A 20,674-nucleotide genomic window follows, 5' to 3' on the forward strand; every position below is an offset into this window, starting at 1 on the left:
TTCTTAGGAATACATGGCTTAAAGCTTTTCCCGCAATGGAAAAAAGAGTGCATCAGTTTGAAGAAGTCAGAAAATGCAAACTTAAGTAGCAAAAGTAGGAAGAATTTCCCATATCCCCTTTCTGCTTGTCATCCCTCTCGTCAATCAAAATCCCGAAACAATAATATGAAGGAAACATGAAAATAAGAGTACTCTTCCCACCTATATCATAATAAAACTGTGCTTAAAGCTCAGGAGAGGCATGGCCACCCAGTGTTACCGTCCATGTCCATTATATGTAACTGGAATTAAAATGGTTTAATCATCTTGAAAGAAACAGCGGCATCAAAGGTGCGAACGGCCAGTTGAAAGCAAACGAGCCATTTCTAAATAAAGCAACTCCCTTGAAAAAAGCAGTATATTTTCTGGTATTTTTTGAATGGAGAAAACAGAAGATCTGGGCTATTCTTAAGATTATTATTATAAGATTTAAGATTATAAGGTGCTCTCAAATGGAAACCCCTCCTGCAAGCTTTCTTGGATACTTCACACAGTGTTAGGCACAGGGTCATTTAGTATGTTATGACTGCTGTCAGAAGAGGGTGCAAATAAAAGGAGGACCTATAACACAGTTCAAAGCTAACACCTTAAAGGCTATAGATAATATAGTCATGGGAGGTAATCATTATTGCAAGGGGAATCTATCCCCAAATAATCAATTTCACATAAACTGTGGATTATCTATAATAAAGTTTTGATTCCAGGGGAGAATTTTCTTTGTGACCCCACTCCCATACAGGGGATCATCTCCTACTAAAGCTTAGCCTGTAATTGTTCTGAAATTACAACATGAGGGGAAAAGTCAAGCATATGATAACTCTTGTCACAATGTTAAATGCTAATAAATGAAAGTTGACTATAGAGTACCTACCTTACCTTGAAACTTGAATCTGATAATTAAAAATGTGATATAAGGAAATATGTAACATAGACTAAGAGCTATTGTAGGTCTGGAACATGAGCCTTACACTATATTACACATTCTAATCCTACATGTTACTATCAGTAAACATCTTTTTAAAAAATGTTACTACACAAAAGAATCCCACAAAGCATACATTCAAACAAGAGGCATCTAAAGATTAAAAAAATTACCCGCTGTATTTTTGTATAAAAATAATCAACATTCTCTAATGTACACAAAGCCAAAAGATAAATATCTGTGATGTCTTTAATGACATCTTTAGTCTTCTACTAGCTCAACACAGTCTTTTTGAAAAGAGCAGTGACAATGACTGAAACCCATACACTTTTTCCCACTTATGCCAAATATCTATGTATGTTCCTTCGATTATGAAACATTTCCATTGTATGGTAAAGATAAAAAAAAGATTAAAACCAATTCTTGATGTCCAGGACTACAAAGCTCTCAAGCTCCCAAAATTTTTAGTGTTATAGTTCTAATAGATCACGAATTATTCAGTGAAAGGTTCTGCTTTAAAATTTTTTCCCCTAAAACATGTACATATGAAATTTTATCTCACTAGCCAAGAGATAACACTTGGTAAGTGCTTTGCAAGAAGCATGCAGGGGTTTAGTCAAGGAAAAAGGAATATGCTTTCTAGCTAGACCCAGCATGTTTAACATTAGAAAAACTCCAAGGACCACACATAACCTGCTACAAACTCTTGTTTTGTCAGCAAAGGTTGTATGTACACTGGTTCATAAGGTAAAACCAGATCATACCTTCTGTATCAGTACACTGGAGCAGACAGATAGGAAAGATAATATGAAACAGTATCTTCTAAGGGTCAAATTCTTTATATGCTAGTCCTTCATCAGCCAATTTAATGGTTTACCCCCCCTTTTTTAGTATGTATACACTGGAAAAAATACTTAGCAGAACACTGATGCTACCTGAAATATTTTCCATTGTATAAAGTATCCCTTTGGGTGAAAAAAGAGAAACATTTACAATTCCTACACCAGAGTTTCTCAGCCTTGGCACTACTGACATTTCGGACCACGTAACTCTTTGTTGGGGAGGGCTATCCCGTGTGCTGTGGGGTGTGCAGCGATATCCCTGTCCTCCATGTGTGGGACAGAACAGCAACCCTCCCTCACTGACACAGGGGTGACAACCAAAATGTCCCCGGGCAGCAAAACTGATCTCTGTTGAGAACCACAGCTACAGATGTACAAAAACTAAGGAAAACCTCAGCTACACCAAATTCTTGGTCAAGTTTGGAATAGAAACCAACTCTTCTGACTTCCAGATCAGTATTATTCATGCTAAATGCAATCCTTTTTTATAGACAAAGCAACTTTCTAACAGACATGTTTTTTTAAAAAATGCACACTGATAGCTCATTGCATACAAGTCTAGTCACTGGACTCCTAAATTATTCCTAAATTATCTCTCATGACAACCTATGGAAAACTTACAGGGTAGGAAAATGTGTAACAAAATTGGATCAAAAGAGGAGAAACTTAAATCATTAAATTACTTTTAAAAGAATTATTTATATTAATGATAAACATTACTTCTTAAAAAATTATCTACTATAACACATTTCTTTGAAAAATATCATGGCCCTCTATAACAATTTCAATGTTGTATGTAACCTGTAAAATTAATTTCACCAATGTTGGCTGACTATGAAAATGTATGATGAATTATTTTATCTGTTGAAGAAATGTCAGCTTTTGATGTGGGAATCCCAACGTACTTGGCTATCCACCACAATAAGTGATAATATTCTAGGCCAACCTGAGCCTTTACCTTACAAGTTAGTTTAAGAAGAGTAAAACTGATGTTGTCTCAAAGGCTCAAGATCCTGTTATGATTCCTTCAGAGAGTTGATGCGTGCACAGATCTTTAGGGCTGGGCCTAATTTGATATTCATTGCACTCATAAGATGGTCTTCTTTTAGCAAGAGAAGGGCCTGTCCATCAATCTCCTGTGCTCTGAACTCGTCAGCAATATCCTGGCAACCTGGAATTTGATCAGAGGAAGGAAGTTAGAATTAATACACAACAATGAGACATTACTCCTAATAGTCAGACTCCCTGGGTCTGAATCTCTGAAAAAAAGGCTGAGAAACAAATGAAATTTATTTATGGTAGTCTTAGGTTCACTCCTGAAGAAAAGAGTATTCCTTGGCATTCTGTAAATAAAAATTAATACAAAATCCAGGTAAAGCAATTTACTTGGAATTCTAATTCTTAAGATAATAAAGAAATAATTAGTAAGAGTCAGGTAAAATGTACAGAATGATCAGTCTAGACATAGCATTTCTTCACATAAAGGATGATGGTATCACCCTCAAAGAATGCCACACATATAACAAATTTAGATTAACTAGTTATTATACCTCATGAACTTAACTATCTATATAATACATCCTTCACATACAAGTACACAGGAATAAAATATTATGTTCTGTCATTTAAATAACAATTTAGAAATATTTTACGTAGCAGAGTACCACTTTCATTATCACTTGTACCTTATTTTAATTTACAACCATCAATTGGCAAGCACATCTAAAACATTTTTATTTTTCACTCAGGACAGAACCAATCCATTAAGATTGCAGTATTGCTCCACTGCAATGCTACTCAAATGTACTGCTCAACTTGTAATTTCAACTCCAAATCTTAATATCATTGGACTCATCTCCACTTTTGAAACATAAATACTCAATGAAATCAGGAGCTTACTGGCTAATCTCTTGCCAAATAACCAGTATTGTAGCTCTCAGTCTAAACCAGGTGCTTTTTAAGGTAAAAAACACAATGCTAGCATCTACCTGAATCCCAAATGTTTTTGTTATCCAGCAAATCTTGCATTCAGGTTATTCAATAAACTTTCCCAGTAAAGATAAAGAAATTAGCAGGTAAGCTAATGAATTAAGGAATCAAGAGTGGAGAGAATGCAAAATATAGAAGCTTCCTTAGTAAAATTATAAAAATAAATTTAAGAATAAATACTAACAGCTGAAAGTCTCTATTTCATTCAAACAGCATTCTAAGGGGAAACACAAAGAAAAAGATAAAAAATGGAAATGGTTACATTAGACTTTTGGATACCACAACTTTGAAGAAATGATTCCTTCTACTGCAAATGTATCATCCTCTTGTGTATATAGATAATGAAGTCCCTATTACCCCAGCACCAAGCACAAAGCACTATGGGTGCTAAATAAATATATTTTGGGTAAGTGAATGATTGAATGTGAATATAGAAACAATGAACAAAAAATAGAATCTGCTACCAAGAAGTTACATGTAAGGGTAATACAAACACTTTTTTTATATTCAGCTGTATAACCATCTTTTCTCTCGGTTATTTCTTTTGCTTTCTTTGTTGGTTGTATCTTTCCTGTTTTCCCTTTTTCTAGTATGCATACACTGAGAAAAAATACTTTGGCAGAACATTTATCATTTTCTCTATTTTAATAATTTGTCAGACTCTTAAATACTGACATTTCAATGGTATCCTATGCAAAATTTTTATGGTTTTGCCCATTTACCAAATAAAAGGAACTATTCAGTTAAAATGGGGTTACTCACCATAGAAAAGCCTCTTTTCTTTTCCCAGAGGTAGCTCTCAAAACTGGGCAGATAAAACTGACTAATCTTGCATCTAGTTGTGACTTCATCGTTCTTTAAACGAAAGAACTAATGTTCTTCTCTCTTCAGTCTTACTTACAAGAACACAGGAAAGAAAAGAAGAGAGAGAAAGGTAGGATAGGACTTACTTAGGTTCAGAAAACAGGAGCAATGAGAAGTAATGAGGACCATACGAGCTACATTTGGGAATAGAAACAAGGAGTTCTCCGTGAAGAAAATACACAGCATGTTCTTGTTCCTCTGCATTGAGATTCCTCTTCAAATGTCTTCTTGTAGGTGGGCAATAAATGTATTAGCAAAATAATAAAGAACAGAAATGTTTGGAAAACAGTATGATAAAATATGAATGCATTATCTTCAGAATTTTAGATCACGACTTCCTTACCAACCGAAAAAAAGAGGTGGTGGTGGTTATACTATATGATATCTTCGTATAGAAATGAAAAAAAATAAAGTAACTTAGAAAAAGGGGGGAAAAGCAGACAAATACACTTCCAGAAAAATCATTATAGAGAAAAATGAATTTTTAAAAAATTCTAGATGCCCCAGGTATGCTAAGCTAAAGTTCTGTGAGTTTCTGACATTCGAATCTACCTCTGTACAACAGCCTGCATCTTAGGGACATGTACAAAACATATCCAGCTGCAGACACAAGTCAGCGGGCTTCGCCTCACCAGAAACAGCTATCAGGATGTGCACAGACCTCAATACATGGACATGGGTCACAAATGAACTTTGCAAGCATCCTGTCACGTTTCCAGACAAATCCAAAATAAACTCACCCTGCACAAAAATGACCTCAGTAAGGTTGGTGAAAAGATATCACCTGCCACTCAATGCTACAGAATAATCAAGTCCCAATGTTAGTTTATAAAAACCAGTAAGTAGTATGATTCCTACATTGTCGATGCCTACAGAAAAACCAAATCTACTGCATATTTGTAGATCAGATCAATAAATTGATTTGCAAAAGGCTGTTCACTATTTGAAGAAAAAATTGAAGGAGGTAACTGCAATTAACTGAAATAGAATCATTTTTGGAAAGAACTTTTTAATGCACAAAAATTTAGAAGAAAATAATTTTTCATTCTGGTAACAGCTCTGAGCTTTGGGTGTATTGCACACTGGTTCTATTATGGTCCTGCCAGCATGGTTCCCAAGGTGACATACAAAGAGAAGAGAAAACTCCAGTAGTAAATTTAGGTGTCCTAATAAAAGAGGAAAGACTAATCCCAACTGGAAAGAAACAAAATACAAAAGATTACAAAATTTACAAGCTTGTTCATTCAATAAAAAACTTGGGAGTAGACTACTTGGAGGAAAAAACAAACAAACAAACAAACAAACAGCCCTGAATGAGCTGCAAGAGGCTCAAAAGGAAGTTTACAAAGGCCAGAGGAGCCTAGGAAAATGAAGGTAAAGGCTTATTCTGGTATGAGATTTACCTTAAGCTTACAGGCATTATACAGAGAAAAACTTTGAGAAAGAAGATATAATGATCAGCAAGCTTACAAAAAAGCTTGTTACTTAAACTACCCAAGCAGTTTGAAAATACTCCCATTTAATCAGTAAAAGAAAAGCAGAGTTATATTAAGCAGCCTCTTAAACAGTCCCAAGCAATTCTTAATTATAAAGCAGTCTTCTTTTAATGACATGTAATGTTCTCTAAATACTGGGAACAAAATTAAGTGTCTTGATGAACTGAATAAGACAAGCATCTCAAGTTATATGGAATAATAATTTTTTTTAACTCAAATGAAGCAAGAATGAGACAAAGGAGTCTTTGTTCTAATGAAAGCAGCCAAAGGGTATCCTCATGGCAAATGGATGCTGGGGGAAATTAGAAAATGAGCCCTAAAAAAAGCCTATGAAGTGACAAGAGTCAGCACGACCTATTACTTGTTCACTGGTCAACTGTCTTCTTCAGGATATGAGCCACCCCTCATCCCCAAAGGAAAAGAAGTATTTTCCACCACATGAGAAATCCAGCTAACAAACAGCTCACATGCCCATCTGGAAGACTGAGACTACATCTGAAGATGACACAATCAAAGTCTAGCCCAGGAGATCTGTATAGATTTTAGGGTTGAACCTCAAGTTATCTCAACTGTTCTAAAATCTAAAGCTTATTTCATTAAATATTAAAACCACAAACAATAAAGACTCACCATCCTCTAACACATCAGCTTTAAAGCAGATTGTAAAGCAGATTAAGTGCATAGTCAGCACTTAATTCACACCTAAGTTTTCTTAGGTGCGTACTTAAAAATCCTCCCATGAAAAATGTATCCCTTTTTAAAGAATTTTTCTTTAAAAGTGACCATTTATTTTCTTTTTTAAAAAACTTATTTAGCATTTCTAAAACAAGCTTTTGAAAAGTTAATTTAATAAAATCCCATAGAGTTCTGTATATAATGAGGTAAAAATGGCTGACAGATTTTTTTTTAGAGAAGCAGTAATACTGAATACACTTTCTTTACTTTCACAGCACATTAGCTGTAAGTTTGCTTCTGAGACAGTGGTCACCTGCACAGAAAGATTAATTAGCAAAAATAGATGGATTAATTCTAATAAGCCTGTAGACAACCTCAAAGGGGATGTATTTCCCTGGAAAGCTTGTATCAAGAGAAATGGTATGATTCACAATAAAACCAAAAGGGGACAGATTTTTAAATCTCCTTGTGTTCCATATTCATAGGGCCAAAGTGAAGGATAAGATTTGTTGATTAAAAAAAAATACTGTCTAAACATATATAACCAGTGTGGGTCTCTTCGTAAGTAGATGTCTTTAGTAGCCAGCCAGTGGATATAAAAAATTATTGTTGCATTAAAGAAAAAAGACAAAGAACATGATTAAGCTGATGGAAAGAATACCAAAATGAAAGAGCAGAAAAACATAAGTTATCCTCGATATTGGGATAGACTATCATAATTGGATGTTAGTTGTCTACTCAAAAAATCATATTTCAGAACTGTTTGTGAACCTATTTATTGCAAAGAATCAAAGAATGCAGCTTCCTTTAAAAGAACTAGCTTGATTTTTTAAAAGAAACCAAAATTTTATCATATTCAAAAAGGTCTTAATTTTCAAAAATGTAAAAAAATTTAATAGTCTCTCATTTCTTTTTTAAAAAGGTTCATTTAGGAAATAAGGAGAAAACAGAATAGAAAAATAGAAGAGCAGAAGGAAAGAAGTCTGACTCAATCTCTCTACTGACCTCTCGAGAGAAATCAGACTGAAGAGAAGAGAGCACCTTTAATATCTTCACCGGCTGGGGTGTCACAGCAGAAGCAGGACTAGTCAGTTTTTATCGACTTGGGGGTATGAGAAAATACCCAGTTGTGCTGAGGGAATAAGCAAGAGGAAACAGATCACATTTCAATAGCAAATGGCATTTGATTTACATGTATACATAAGTACTTCTCTAGCCCTTTCGTGCAACAGGTGTGGATGGAGCTAACATCATTCCTGTGTGTGAATGCACAAGAAAAATATTAAGGTCAAAGTCTTGAATTACATACCAGGCAAAGAATGGATGAAGGCCCAGACATCATCAACTGTCCATATAGAGGGCTCTGTTTGTGCAACTGGTAGCAAGTCATTGTTCTCAGGCATTTTCCTAATTCTCACATCCCGAAGCTCACGCTCTCTTTCCCGCTCACTCTGCCTTCGCAGACGTGTTGTCATAGCAGATGGCACAGGATCTTCATGAGAAGCCAAGTCTTCTTCTGCAGATGGATAAGTAATTGGAAGCTGGAAAATGTAGTACAAGTAAAATACAGCATTGCACTTTCCTTGCATTACTGAAAAGGGTGTTGTACATCGAAGCAAGGTTTCTACAGACCTGCCTAAGGATATGTTCTCTTGCTGCCCCATCAGGGCCACTTGGACGACGGCCACGATGCCCAAGGCTTTGATTATCAGGCTTACGATTCCAACGACTAAGTGCAAATTTTTTAGAACAGCTAACATTGTACCTATGAAATTCAAGTAAGAAAAAATATTAAATGATATATGGGACACTCTAGTAGTTAATTATGACTTCAAAGTGAATTTGTGTCTCAGTAAGTGCCATATGCTTCATTAAGAACTGTAATACCTCAGGAAGTACCATAGTGTTCAGTGGATTTACTTATGCTGACAGTTAAAAATTGGTCTCTGTATGTATCTGAGTAACAGAGCTCTCAATCTAATACTGGACAAGTACTGATATTTTCTCCTTATAACAGCATGATAATGGGAAACTTTCTGCAAAATAGAGGACAACTGATTTTTCAGCAGCAAAATTATTGAAAGTTCCAGGAGAAAAAGAAGTTATGAATTAACTATTTAGATGTTCACCCTAACTGATATTTTCCCAAGTAATAATTTCTACAGAGAATTAATAAAAATAGGTTAACACAGTGGAGAAAGAGAAAATCTCAAATGGCTAGTCAAATACTTAAAAAAAATATTACTGAAATCAAAGAGTGAAAATGTAAAGTTGAGATTTCAAACTTATACAAGGAATTCACAGCTCTCACTCTTCAGGGAATTTAAAAATACGTAATTCTTTAAAACTGAAAGATTTTTATTTTCAAAATAGACAGTCTAGTATACTTGAATAACCTTACTAAGGCATAATGACAGCTTAAGAGTCCTATATCATTTATTGGGTTGCAAGGCCCGAGAACAGGGGCCAAGGAACTTTTTCTATAAACAGCAGATAGTAAAAATGTTAGGCTTTGTGGGCCATTCAAATCTCTGTCCTAACTAGTCAATTTTACAATTTTAACATGAAAGCAGTCACAGACCATAATGAAAGAGCATGAATATGTTTCAATAAAGCTTTATTTAGTAGCACTGAAATTTGAATTTCCCATAATTTTCATGAGTCACAAAATATTACTCTTTTGATTTTTTTCAACCATCCCAAAATTTAGAAACTATCCTTAGTTCATGGGCCATACAAATATAGGTTACAGGAATGACGGCCTGGGCACAGTTTGCCAACCCTATCCTTAGAAGAGTGAAAACAAATAAACTAAACAACAAATTTCTAAAAAGCTACAGAAAAGCTAAGCAAAATACATGCAGTTCCTTTTTTTTTTTTTTTTTTTTTAAGATCCTCACCTGAGGATTTTAGGGAGGGATGGAGAAAAAGAGATAGACACATAGGTACTGGGTTGCTTCCTGTACTCATCCTGACAGGGGATCCAACTTGCAACCTAGGTATGTGCCCTGGGCAGGGATCAAATGCACAAACTTTTGGTGTACAGGATGCCATTCTAATCAACTGAGCCAGCTGACGGGAGCTGCAGTTCCTCTTCTTTTTTACACATACAAATCTGCCATTGTAATTTCTTTCTTTTAAAACTCTTTTGCTCTAAGACGACTTTTCAGAAAAATGACAAGAATTAATCTCAATTAACTTGGCTATTGATACCTGTATTAGGACCAATATACAGATACCAAAATAAATTTTCCTCACATACATTTTATGAAAATATCAGGAGGTGGAAGTAAGGAGCACTCTGAGAATGAATAGGCTTTTCCCCCCGCAATGACCACCTCATTTTTACTAAAACAATTTAACAAGCTCCTGGCATGTTCATTATGCTAATCAATGGGCTCAGCTCTGTTTCTGATTTCCATTCTTATTAATTGATGAAACTTCTTTCCCCACTGACTAAAGATGAAAAAAAGAGAGACAACTTTATATTTGCTACTTAGTCCCTAGATATTTACATCTCCATGGCAGAGTCATGTAAACAGCAGCAGTTCCTCCTTGACTTAATTTTTCCTCTCCTTTCTGCTCTCTCGGCTGTTATTTCCTTATGTCAGGACCCCTAACCTTCTAAAGAGGTTCACCTAAAGGTACGGTAATGTGACAACTCTGCAATTATCTCTGGGAGAGGAGTGATGGTAGCACTGAATAAAAGTCCAGAAATATTTCTAAAAAGTCAAAAAGTTTAAAACATTTTGAAAGGTAGTCCTCTTCCCTCAGAGGTTTTGATCCTTTAGAATCATAAAGCCACTGTTCTTTCTTTCCTGTTTGTGGTACACACCAACGGGAAAACTCCCAAGTTAAACAGGAGTTACATAATTTTATTAGGAATATCAATAACACCAAAGAATGTCTGGGGACTTCGGTCAAGATGGTAACATAGTCAGACAAAGCTCGCCTCTTCACACAACCACATCAAAATTACAACTAAAATATAGAACCACCATCACTCAGGACCATCAGAAATCGAGTTGAATGGAAGTCTGACAACTACAGAATTAAAGATACCACATCCATCCAGATTGGTAGGAGGGGCACAGACGAGGAACAGGCTGGTCCCTGACCAAGGTGTGGTGGATAAAAATTCAGAAGGGATGTCCTGGGAGTGAGGAGTCCCAGCCCCATACCAGGCCTCCCAGCCCACGGTTCTAGAGCCAAGAAGATAACGCCCCACAACTTTTGGCTGAAAAACCAGTGGGGACTGAGTTGGCAGAAGAAGCTGCTGGAGTCCCAAGCAGTTCCTCTTACAGAACCCACACATGGACTCACCTATGCAGACCCACTCCTTCAGAGCTCCAGCACTGGGATAGCAGCTTAAAAGGAACCAGTAGTATACGGGGAGAAACTGAAATGTCTGTCATTAAGGCAAGCAGAGGCCAATGTCCCTTTTCTGAGCCCTCTCCCCAGAACCAACAGGATGGTGCCATATCTGAAACTCCATCAACCTGGCTGACAGTGTTTGACCTGCCTTGGAGATCTCCAGAGACTCCACCCCACCCAACTTACCAGCCTACCCAAGCTGCTTTTCCAAACAAATGACTGGTCTTGCTTCACGCTACACAACTTCCTAAATCCTCTCAAACAAGCAACAGCTGGCCTCAGTGAGCCCCAGGCCTGGCACTAGCAGCAGCCAGCCTAGATTCACAACTTGGCTTTGCCTGGGAGTCTCCAAGCCCAGCACAAGTAGCAGCCTTCTGAGATTGCTTTATAGCTCAGAAAGGGTGGGCCTGGGCAAAATACAAGTGGGGGCTGACCCTGGCCTGCACCATCCAACAAATCCCTGAGCCAGCACATCCAGTGCACAGCTACAGACCATGTCAGAGCACCACCACCCTGCCCCTGCACAGCCGATCCTCCACAGAGGGCAGGGGTTGGTGGTAAGTGATCACAGCCAATCCTTGCAGCTGACTGGCCTGAGCAAATCCCTCCCATTGATCTGCCAAAAGCAACCAAGCTCATCTACAAGACGAGGATGTACTCAGCCCACACCTTGAATACCCAGCTTGGGTGATAGGGGAGGCTGTGCCACTGGACCCTACAGGACACCTACTACATTAGGCCACATTACCAAGACACGGAGTTAAAGCAGCTCTACCTAATACATAGAAACAAGCACAGGGAGGCTGCCAAAATGAGGAGGCAAAGAAACACGGCCCAAATGAAAGAACAGATCAAAGCTCCAGAAAAAGAGCTGAACGAAATGGAGATAAGCAATAGGATAAGCAATCTGTCAGATGCAGAGTTCAAAACACTATTTGTAAGAATGCTCAAGAAACTTAGTGAGGACCTCAGGAGCATAAACAAGATCCAGTCAGATATGAAGGATACACTAACTGAAATAAAGAACAAATTATAGGGAAACAACAAATTTGAAGCTGAGAATCAAATAAAAGATTTGGGACATAAGGAAATAAAAAACAACCAATCAGAACAAGAAGAAGAAAAAAGAATCCAAAAAAATGAGGACAGTATAAACAGCCTCTGGGACACTTTCAAGAAGTCCAACATTTGCATCATAGGGGTGCCAGAAGGAGAAAAGAAAGAACAAGAAATTGGAAATCTTTTTGAAAAAATAATGGAAAAAAAAAAAGGTCCCTAATTTGGTAAAGGATATAGACATACAAGTCCAGGGAACACAGAGAGTCCCAAACAAGATGTATGCAAAGAGACCCATTCCAAGACACATCATAATTAAAATGTCAAAGGTTAAAGATAAAGAGAGAATCTGAAAAGCAGGTAGTTACTTACAGGAAGTTCCCATAAGACTGTGAGCTGATTTCTCAAAAGAAACGTTGCAGGCTAGAAGGGATTGGCAAGAAATATTCAAAGTCATGAAAAGCAGGGTCTTACACCCACTGCTCTAACCAGCAAAGCTATCATGTAGAATCAAAGGGCACATAAAGAGCTTCCCAGACAAGAAAAACTAAAGGAGTTCATCATCACCAAACCATTATTATATGAAATGTTAAGGGGACTGACTTAAGAAAAAGAAGATCAAAACTATGAACAATAAAAAAGGCAAAAAAATACAACTCTGCCAACAGCTGAATCTAAAAAACAAACTAAGCAAACAAGAAGAAAAGAGAGAGAGTCATGGATACAGAAAGAGTTTTGATGGCTGCCAGATAGGAGAGGGGCGGGGGTGAATGGGTGAAGAGGTGAGAGGATTAAGTACAAATCAGTAGTTAAAGAATAGTCATGGGAATGTAAAGTACAGTATAGGAAATGTAGGAACCAAAGAACTTATACACATGACCCGTGAACATGAACAATGGTGTGGGGATTGCCTGAGGGAGTGGGAGGTGCTGGGTGAAGAGGGACAAAGGGCGAAAAATGAGGACAACTGTAATAGCATAACCAATAAAATATAATTTAAAAAAAGAATGTCTGAATAACAGATTGCCAATAGAGAAACCAATGAACCCATATTGGGAGGAAAATATTTCTATTACTTATTTAATTGTATAGTATTTATACTAAGTTTTACTAAATATATTTTAGTGGCACCATACTAAATAATATGTTCAAGCAAGAAAGTCCCTAGACATAGAAAATTAAGGTCTTAAACTCTTTGGAACAGAGAACAAACCTCAAAATAATCAACCTGTGCACACACTTCACCTGTAGTAGTAAATACCAATATTAGGGTTTATTATGTTGATGTAAACAAAAAAGTCAGCTAGATATTTCTCCAGCAAAATGAGTTTATTCTAGAACAAGGAACTGCAACCCAGTACAATGCAACCATGACAAGCCACAAAAAGTCAGACACTCCTTTCCTTCTGCTCTTTTATTTTTCTAGTCTATTTCCTCAGTGAAGGAGATGAAATTGTTGAATATAGGGGAAAAGTAAATTGGGAACGGTTATTACAGTTTCCCTGTTGTGCTTTGAGATCAACATAGGGTGTGAGAGCTCCCCCTTCTGGCCTCTCCACTTTAAACAAGGCTCCAGTTAATGAATTTTTTACCATTATCAGAATCATAGGGGCTTTAAAAATGTAAACTAACTTGAGACAAGATCAATGAAGATAATAAACATTCCTTTTTGTTATCAATATCATTTACCTGTAATATTACTAGTGAAAATACAGACTTAAAGACAACAGATATTTCCTGATAATGTAACAATGTGGAGAACATGCTACAGCTGTCCTATTTAGAAACCTAAAATAGGATACAATTAAACAAAGAAAACATTTTAAACAAAGTAAATCCTGGTATTTTAATACTAACAAAAAAATCAAGTGATAAAACAAAAACTGTTTTTGATACCTTGAGGACTAGTAGTTTATTCACAGGGTCTCCTAAGCATACTCTTACCACCAGGAGTTTGCTACTTCAATATTAGATCATGCTGTAAAACTAATTGTGTTATAAGAATGTAATTTTCAAAGAGCAAAATTTAATAACTAAATACCAAAGTAGTTCCGCATAATGTCTATTTGATATTATTTCTCTATATTATAATATCTAGTTTTGACTACTGACACACTCTACAAGTTTTTTGGTTTTGTTACAGTGGTTGTTGGTTTGTGCTTTAGGAAATTCAAAATAACAGAAATACCTTTTGGCACATGACATAGTGCAGAATCGTTTTGACCGCAGAAATTCATTTGCATATCCCATCTTCCCACAGAATTCACACTTGAGCAACTCACTGTCCATTTCTTCTAATGTCTCTAAAAAAGAAGGAAACAAAGGCAAAAAACTTCCAAAAATTTAATTGTGGCAAATCTTTTTTTTAGCCTCTATTTTGGTGGAATGCTGCTAGTTCAGTTACTCCAGGAAACATAAAGGAATGAGCTTTGAACTTTTCAATCCACAGCCACTTTGGCAGGGCAAAGCCTCCAAAAACAATCACCTCCATCAATTCCCTCTTTTTCCTGAATAAAAATTTTACGGAGTTTTCTCTATATACATTTTAAAGGTTCATTATGCTAAGAATCCAACATGTCTAAAACATGCAAATAACTTCATTAAGCACTGTAAGAGAAATGAAGATGAGTAAGACAAAGTCACTAAGCTGCAGGAGGAACACTTTCAAAAAGCACCTTCTGGGATATGAATTTTGGTACATTGTGCTATGGAGCTATACAGCAGACATTATTTAATCCTAACTGGAGAGAAAAAGGATGATTTAAAAAAGAAGGTAAAATTTTGACATGTCTTATTTTAAAGGAGTATGTAAAATAACATTCTCAGAGATCCAGAGTGTACAGTATAAAAAGATGTATTCATCTTACTATAAAACACTCCCTACACTACATTCCCTTTTACTTATATTAAAACAAAAATAGCTTAGGTTAATCTTTAACAAAGATTATGCCATGTACTATGTACAATCTTTTAACAAAGTCTAGCTATTGTTAATATAATAAGAAAGGTTTGCACAACATCAATGTAACCTGACAGCCAAAGAGAGTGGACTGGAATGTGCACGTGTGAACAATGGTGACTTCACTGTCCTATCAGTGGGGGCAGTAGATGCTGTTGAGTGAACATGAGTACTGCGTGGCCATCGCATTCAAAGTGACTGGGCAAGTAGAACAACAAATCTGCATCAAATTTTGCATTGAGCTTGAACATTCCTCCACAGAAATTATTCAGATGATTCAGAAGGCCACAGCTATGGGCAACCAATGATTGGTAGCTTCATCACAACAACATGCCCACTCATGAATCACATCTCATGCAAAGTTTTTCGGCAGTATGTCAAATCACCCAGGTGACTCAGCCTTCTACAGCCCAGATTGGGCGCCCTGCGACTTCTGGCTTTTCCCAAAACTGAAATCACCTTTGAAAGGGAAGAGGTTTCAGACCATCCATGAGATTTGGGAAAATATGACAGATCAGCTGAAGGCGACTGGAACTGTGTGAGGTCCCAAGGTGCCCACTTTGAAGGGGACTGAGGCCTCATTGTTGTATGTACAATGGTTCTTCTCTCTTGTATCTTCTTCAACGTATGACTCTTTTTTTTTTATATTACATGGCTGGATACCTTCTGGACAAGCGATTATTTTATGGAAATTCTCAAGAGTAACTTCATAAGAACAAGTCATCTATTTAGTAGCAATGAGGAAGAAACAGTTTCAAAGCAAGTAAAATAAAAAATTGCTCCTTCCAATTACCTAGAGATGGCTTTCACACATCTGTGGCCCAACAACTCGTTCCTGGGACCTTATGTCGTAACCTCCAAGAGTATTGTTTTACTCTGTAAATGCTTGTAACTTAATCAGACCTTGAAAAGCCTGCACTGGAGAATCTTTCACTCAACCATGACTGCCACCAATCCAGCCCCAAAGAGTACATTCCTCTAGTTGTTCCATTTCCAGACTATACTGAAAGCTTTAACAGTTTTTATTAGTTAACAGACAATATGCAACAGTTGATAATAGAATACCGTATTTTGCCATGTATAATGTGCGCCCGTATATAATGCGCAGCCACGTTTTTGTGTGCATTATGCATGGACTATACCCATTATACCCATGGTACATACTCATTATACCCATGTATAATGTGCACCCGTAATTTTCCCTCAAAAATTTGGGCAAAGAAGTGCACGTTATACACAGCAAAATATGGTACCTTAGAAAGGAGAAGGAAATGTTTTTGCTGGTGATAGAGCGGAGATCCCACACAGGTATGATCTAAAGGGTTAACACCCTAACAAAAACAGAACATCAGTTTTATTTCTCACAGAGAGGAGAAGAACGATAACAGATCCCCAAATCCTTGTTCTAATGTTTGATCAGGATTTAACAAAATTGGTAATTTACCAAGGCTACTTCTTCACATTTGTGAACAAAAATGACAGCACCAAGTAAGTCCAAAAACTGCTGCTTTAGCTAATAAAGACTGGATTCTATGGCAGACAGCTGTAATTCCCCAGTATTCATTCTTCACTTTTCTCCCACACAAACAAAATCCTAATTTTTGGCTAGGAATGTGACCACTGAGAGGATGCTACAGTTTCTGCCCCAGGTGTGGCCATTTTCTGACCAATGACATTTGAATGGGAATGCTTGCAAATTCCCTTTCCCCCATCTCACTGATTAGAATGTGATCATGAAGATTAGTTATCTTGGATATAAGAACAACATTCTAGGGATGGCAGAGCCATAAGACACCGGCTGCTTAGGTGCCCAACATCAGGGAGCCCTACCTAGACTGCTTACCTTTGGGCTATGTCACAGAAAATTACACTTCCATCTTACCTAATCAAGTATTATTCTGGGTCTCTAATGGAGTGGCCAATCATGTATTTTAACTAATTGAGGTCCCCAATTTTGTGAGAGAAAGGGTTACTTTGTTTTTCATGAAGATGTGAGATCACTTGAGGATCATCAGCAAAAACACATGCAATGAGACAAAAACCACGATTAGTGTGATGGTTTACCAGGGAACACATAAGATATTTTGGTAGACCACAGGCTACTTGGTTGGAGATTCTGGCTATAAAACCAGTCCAAATAGAAACATAGTTTATTCTTCAAAAAGAGAATAACCCTCACAGTAGAGTGTTTTTTTTTAAATATACTGAATTAAACTATATATAAAACCAAAGGCACTAAATAAGTGACCTTACCATTTCACCCTGTTGCACTTCCCATAAATATTAATGTACACAGTAATAGAAACACTTTATAAAATTATGTTGGTAAATTATGAAGTAGTTAAAATTTTGGCACATTTTATGTAAAAATATGTACAGTATTAGATTAACCACCTTTTAATTGAATATATTTAACATGTAACATTGTAAATTTAAGATACACATATATTATGATGGCTGTTGCTGCAGTACTTATTACCTCTGTCACATGACATATCATTCTTTCTAGTTGTTGGGATAATTTAATTTTACTCTCCTACCAAGTTCGGTGATTATAGCACAATACTGTTATCTATATTCATTATATCTCTATGTCTTATTTACTACTTGTTGATTATATTAATCATCTTTAAATCTTCCTTTTCCTTACTCTGGAATGTTACCCTCTTAAACTACATTTTGCCTTGTCTTCCATCAATTCTTTTCTTTCTCTTTCACTGTGACAAGTATCGATTGCATGCCAAACCTCTACATTCATCCTATAAATGACAAGCATAGTTTCCAAAATCACTGTTGTTCATGTCACCTGCCTAAAAATGTTCAGTAACCATCCTCTTAACATGGTAACTCCTGTGGCTTTAGTCAAATATCCGAGGTACTCTAGATAATCTGACTCTTCCAGTCTTACTTCCTACTACACTTCTCTAACCCACTATGTGCTCTTCAGAGCGTCCTCCTGAAATTACCAATCACTTAAGCATCCTTTGTACATTTATTCCCGGTGTCCTAATCTGAAGGGGTCTTCCTGTTTGTTATGTTAAATCTATCCTTTATCAATTAAGATCCAGGTCAGATTCCTTCTCTATAGAAAACTCACCAAGCTAGCAATAATCTGAACCAGTTTTAAAGTCTCAGGTGTTTACTGTCTACATAATTAGTTTAAAAGTCACCATATGTTGTTCTGCAGTTACCTTTCTGTTATGGAGATTTGCTACCTTCTACCAGATCAAAAGATTCTCTCAAGTTCTGGCACAGGAGCATATGCTTTACATCTATTATATACAAACCAGCTGTATCATGGAATCTGGCGTGAAGCTTCCTAAGCAGTTTCCCATTTTCTCCAATGTGTACACACAACTATATGTATGCTTTATAGCCTAGAACTTTCATTTATACACTTCCTGTAGATATAGACAAGAAAAAAATCCCTGTCTATTCATCTTTACTTCTCTTCATCTCAAATCAAAAATTTTCTCAGGTAAAATACTATGTGCTGCAATATAATGAAAAGCAAGTACTCAAGAAATTAAACTCTTAATAACAAAAGGCAAAACATAGGTATTGTTTGGATCCTGATTTGAACAAAATAACTACAAAATTACATTATACAACTGATACAATTATAAAACTGTGGAGATCTGAATATGGACCAAGTACTAGACAACACTAAAGAATTGTTATTGTTATTTTGTGTAATACAGCATTACAGTTACATAAGAAAGTGTACAGTTTTTAGAGATGCACACTAAAGCATGTACCAGTAAAATAAATGAGGACTATGGCTTTTTTAAACCAAAATAAATGAAGAAAAAAGGGAAAGAGAAAAGCAACAGAGAGAAAGAGAGAATGGGTGATGGAGGGAGAAAACCAAAGAGATGGATGAAGCAAATGTGGAAAAATTATTTTTGAAGTTAGGTGATAACATTAAATCTGGGTGAGTATACAATTCTAATTGTATGTATTTTAAATTTTTTCATAGTTAACATTCCTTTTTTAAAAAAGCATCAAATTGAACTCAACTTTTATAATACTACCACACTCTGTTTAAGTAAAAAGTAAAAGTTATGAATATACTGCAACAGTTTATAAATTACAAACAATGACAGAGATGCCTTCCTTATATGAATTAGGGAAACTATGAGCAAAGACAGCATCTATTTTGCTTATTGACATGCTCAATAATATAGTTGCAAAATCAGTAAATTGGTTTCAGATGAAAATATGCTAATATACTGAAGATAATAACTTAGAGATGTTAATTGGTTCACTACTGTAGAGCCCTGATTACATTAAGTGTTACATGATTAACTTGAATTGCATAAACTGCAGGCCATGCTCAGAATCAATAAAAGATAAAACATATAATTTTTGCCATGCATTTGTATTTGCTCTCCTGCAGTCACCACTCTTTTATGGAATATTCACTATGTGAATTAAGTATAAAAACGGATTCTTTGACATTAAGGAGACACATTTAATCACCTCTTGACTGATTACATCCTCTTGAGAGTACATTCTTAACACAGCTGTAATACCCAACTGATAACAAACAGCAGCATATAGAAAGTCTAAAACAAAACAATCCAGAAGCTCTACATTTTTAAGCAAACTCAATAAAACAGTCATTTAAGTTGGCTTAGGAAAAATAAAGACAGAAAATCGCTTGTTTTGATGCTAAAATTTTGAATTACTTTCATTATAATGGAATTTTCCCCACCCACCCTCTTTCATAAGTCAAATTGACATTATGCAAATTAATACCCATCTTGTTATTTTTATCATTTGGCCATTATGAGTCTGATTAGCTTTCCTATTATTTTAGTCAAATAATGGATTAAATGAGAACAAAAGTAAATACTTCCTAGTAAAAAAATTTGTATAGAATAAAAATCCATGTCCTGTTTTAAGCAGTAACGGTCAAAGTTAATTTAAAGAGTATCTTAAGTAAAATCCACAAACCTTCAGCAATCATGTCTTCCATCTCTGTGTCAGATGAATTATCTGCATGTTTTGTATTATTCTGTAGCTCTGGCTGAACACACACAGAATTTATCACCTGATTTTCCAAAAGAGGCCTTTTTTTCACAGGCTGTTCTATTAGCAAAGATGAACGACTCACCTTTAAAAGAGAGAGAGGGAATAAAATGAAATAATCTTTTTAAAGACCTTCAGAAATAAGCTGGTTAAAAAACCTCTTGAAAAGAATAGTGTCTATGATAATTTGCTTGTTCAATTGATCAGAGATAGTAAGTGCTTTATTCCTTGAGAAAGGTTAGACTATTTGAATATAAACACTTCATAGTTCAGGTAGTCAGCAATATGGATATTTCAGAGTCTCCGTCAAATGGAACCTACCATCCTAGTTGAGGCAAGTAGTTAAGAAAAGTCTTTTCTTTAAAAATCAGTAATAAAATTTTTATTTGCCATTTTCTTTAATTTTTTTTCTAAAACAACTTTT

General features: G+C 36.0%; 1 protein-coding gene across 7 annotated transcripts in view; it reads right to left on the reverse strand.

Annotated features, from left to right (window-relative positions):
• Positions 1–208: 208 nt before the first annotated feature.
• The window catches only part of PHC3 (polyhomeotic homolog 3), a 69,588-nt gene continuing 49,122 nt past the window's right edge, over positions 209–20,674 (reverse strand). For 5 of the 7 annotated variants that reach the window (XM_054580412.1, XM_054580421.1, XM_054580409.1 and 2 more), the window contains 5 exons: positions 20,176–20,335; positions 14,446–14,560; positions 8,460–8,592; positions 8,137–8,368; positions 209–2,974 (listed from right to left, as the gene is read on the reverse strand). In XM_054580412.1, coding sequence (XP_054436387.1) covers positions 2,820–2,974; positions 8,137–8,368; positions 8,460–8,592; positions 14,446–14,560; positions 20,176–20,335 — 795 coding nt within the window. In that variant the 3' untranslated portion in view covers positions 209–2,819. Of the gene's footprint in view, positions 2,975–8,136; positions 8,369–8,459; positions 8,593–14,445; positions 14,561–20,175; positions 20,336–20,674 lie in introns of those variants that run through there. The other 2 variants (XM_054580427.1, XM_054580434.1) reach the window with 2 other exon arrangements.

Source organism: Pteronotus mesoamericanus, unplaced genomic scaffold, assembly GCF_021234165.1.
Source record: "Pteronotus mesoamericanus isolate MK-2021 breed Mesoamerican mustached bat unplaced genomic scaffold, CSHL_Meso_final contig_116, whole genome shotgun sequence".
In the NCBI taxonomy this organism is placed as follows: Eukaryota; Metazoa; Chordata; class Mammalia; order Chiroptera; family Mormoopidae; genus Pteronotus; species Pteronotus mesoamericanus.